Source organism: Pristiophorus japonicus, unplaced genomic scaffold (assembly GCF_044704955.1).
Source record: "Pristiophorus japonicus isolate sPriJap1 unplaced genomic scaffold, sPriJap1.hap1 HAP1_SCAFFOLD_47, whole genome shotgun sequence".
Lineage (NCBI taxonomy): Eukaryota > Metazoa > Chordata > Chondrichthyes > Pristiophoridae > Pristiophorus > Pristiophorus japonicus.
Genome location: NW_027254374.1, coordinates 600946 through 602798, shown reverse-complemented (window position 1 = coordinate 602798; position 1853 = coordinate 600946). Strand labels below are relative to the sequence as shown.

Below are 1853 nucleotides of genomic sequence, written 5' to 3'. Positions count from 1 at the left end.
TCAGACATTCTCGGTTATAAACTGGTCACTGTCGACAGGTTTGCTGTTATAAAATCCTGCTGCAAGGTACCATAAATTATTTCTGGCCCGCGAGGTGGTAAATCTACCCCGATTGCGATGGCCGGGAATCGAAGCCGGGCCCACTGCTTGGGAGGCAGATCACTGCTCACTATACCACCATCGCTCACATTTGAGAAAGTGACAGGAAGAGGCTGGTTTTAATCCACCAAACCTAGTGATTCAGCAAGTTATGTTGTACAAATTAGATAATTTACAAAAAATATTCCTCATATCTGTTGATTATTTTTTGAACTAAAACTGCTTAAAACTAATAAATGTGGTGCGGGCTCAGCCCAAGCAGGGTAACTATTCACAGTGACCGTTTTTAATTGTAGGGAACGTGTCCCAGCACTGTGCTTACATTCTGATCACTGAACATAAAATGTCTCCCATTTAAGAGCCGCAAGAATTAGTTAGTCCGCAAATACAATGCATATTGGTTGGGGGATGGTGGTATAGAGGTGAGAATAGCTGCCTTTCAAGCTGTTTACCCGGGTGCGATTTCAGGCCATCGCATCTGATGTAACTTTAATATCTCTGTCAGATTAGAAATTAATTATGTGAGCTTGTAACAGCAGCATTTTATAACGAAGAATAATTGTCAGAGAAATGAATTTTGATGGAAATCATTCAAGTGCGTCTGCCATAGCATTAAACGGACTTTGAACCAATAAATGAATTCTCAGTCAGAAACGTTGGACCCATCAACCGCTCATTACCTTTATACTCGGCTCTTAACATCCGTTTATATTCGGCTCACACAAAGTGTTCAATGACGGCCGGTCCCTCGTTCAGGTTCCGTCTGCTTTGTATTAATCTGAGGTCGGTCTCTATCTATATTGATTCACTGATCCGAATATCCGCGAACAGCAAACCTGCGGCAGTGTTTGTCGATCTAGATTTCTACATGTTCGGCAGAGAGTGACCGATTTATTACCGGGATCAGGAAACGCCCAGCATAATTGCAGAGATGTAATTATTAATTTAGATCTGGGACAATTGTGATCCATAGAGCATTAACCTGCCCTTACATTGATACTGTGGGTGGCTCTGAACAGAGCCTTTGGTTTATTAGATTAAATCCTGTCCGCTTTACTTGCTCTTGGACACACTGGTGGTTTTCTTGGGCAGCAGCACAGCCTGTATATTAGGCAGCACCCCGCCCTAAGCGATGGTCACCTTTCCCAGCAGCTTGTTGAGTGCCTGGTCGTTGCGGATTGCCGGCTGCAGGTGTCTGGGGATGGTGCGGGTCTTCTTGTTGTCGCGGGCCGGGTTGCCGGCCAGCTCCAGGATTTCAGCGGTCAGATACTCGAGCACAGCAGCCATGTAGTCCGGGGCTCTGACACCCACACTCTCAGCGTAGTTCCTCTTTCGCAGGAGCCTGTGAACCCGGCCCATAGGGAACTGCAGTCTGGCCCGGGAAGAGCGAGACTTGGCCTTGGCCCGAGCTTTACCGCCGTTTTTGCATTTTCTAGACATTTCCACAATCTGCACGTTCATGGAAAGAATGAGAAACTCCTCCCACATCTGCCTTATACCTTCTGGAGGAATGCAGGGAGCGAACTTGTGATTGGTCGCACTGTGGTGAATTTCATTGGTCCTTTCAGATGACCAATCGCAGCCTGTTTAGCCCACCAAAGAAATCTGGGCGGAAATGATTGTTCTCAACAGTCAGTGTTCGAAGGATTTAGAAATTCAAAAATCCCGCCAATAATTGTTAAAATTGCGGATTATGTTAGGAACATCCCCATTAGCCAAATATTTCGAAACACATTCTGTTTCCCTTTGTCTCA

The 1853-nt window shown here is 45.5% G+C and overlaps 1 protein-coding gene across 1 annotated transcript; it reads right to left on the bottom strand.

Moving 5' to 3' along the window:
* Positions 1-1224: 1224 nt before the first annotated feature.
* On the bottom strand, positions 1225-1587 carry LOC139252454 (histone H2A-III-like). Its single transcript, XM_070873431.1, has one exon. It carries the CDS (start codon positions 1585-1587, stop codon positions 1225-1227), a length of 363 nt encoding a protein of 120 aa, XP_070729532.1.
* Positions 1588-1853: the final 266 nt, after the last annotated feature.

Excerpts from the sequence above, each read along its gene's own strand:
- LOC139252454 (XM_070873431.1), bottom strand. The coding sequence starts at position 1,587 with ATGTGGGAGGAGTTTCTCATTCTTTCCATGAACGTGCAGATTGTGGAA.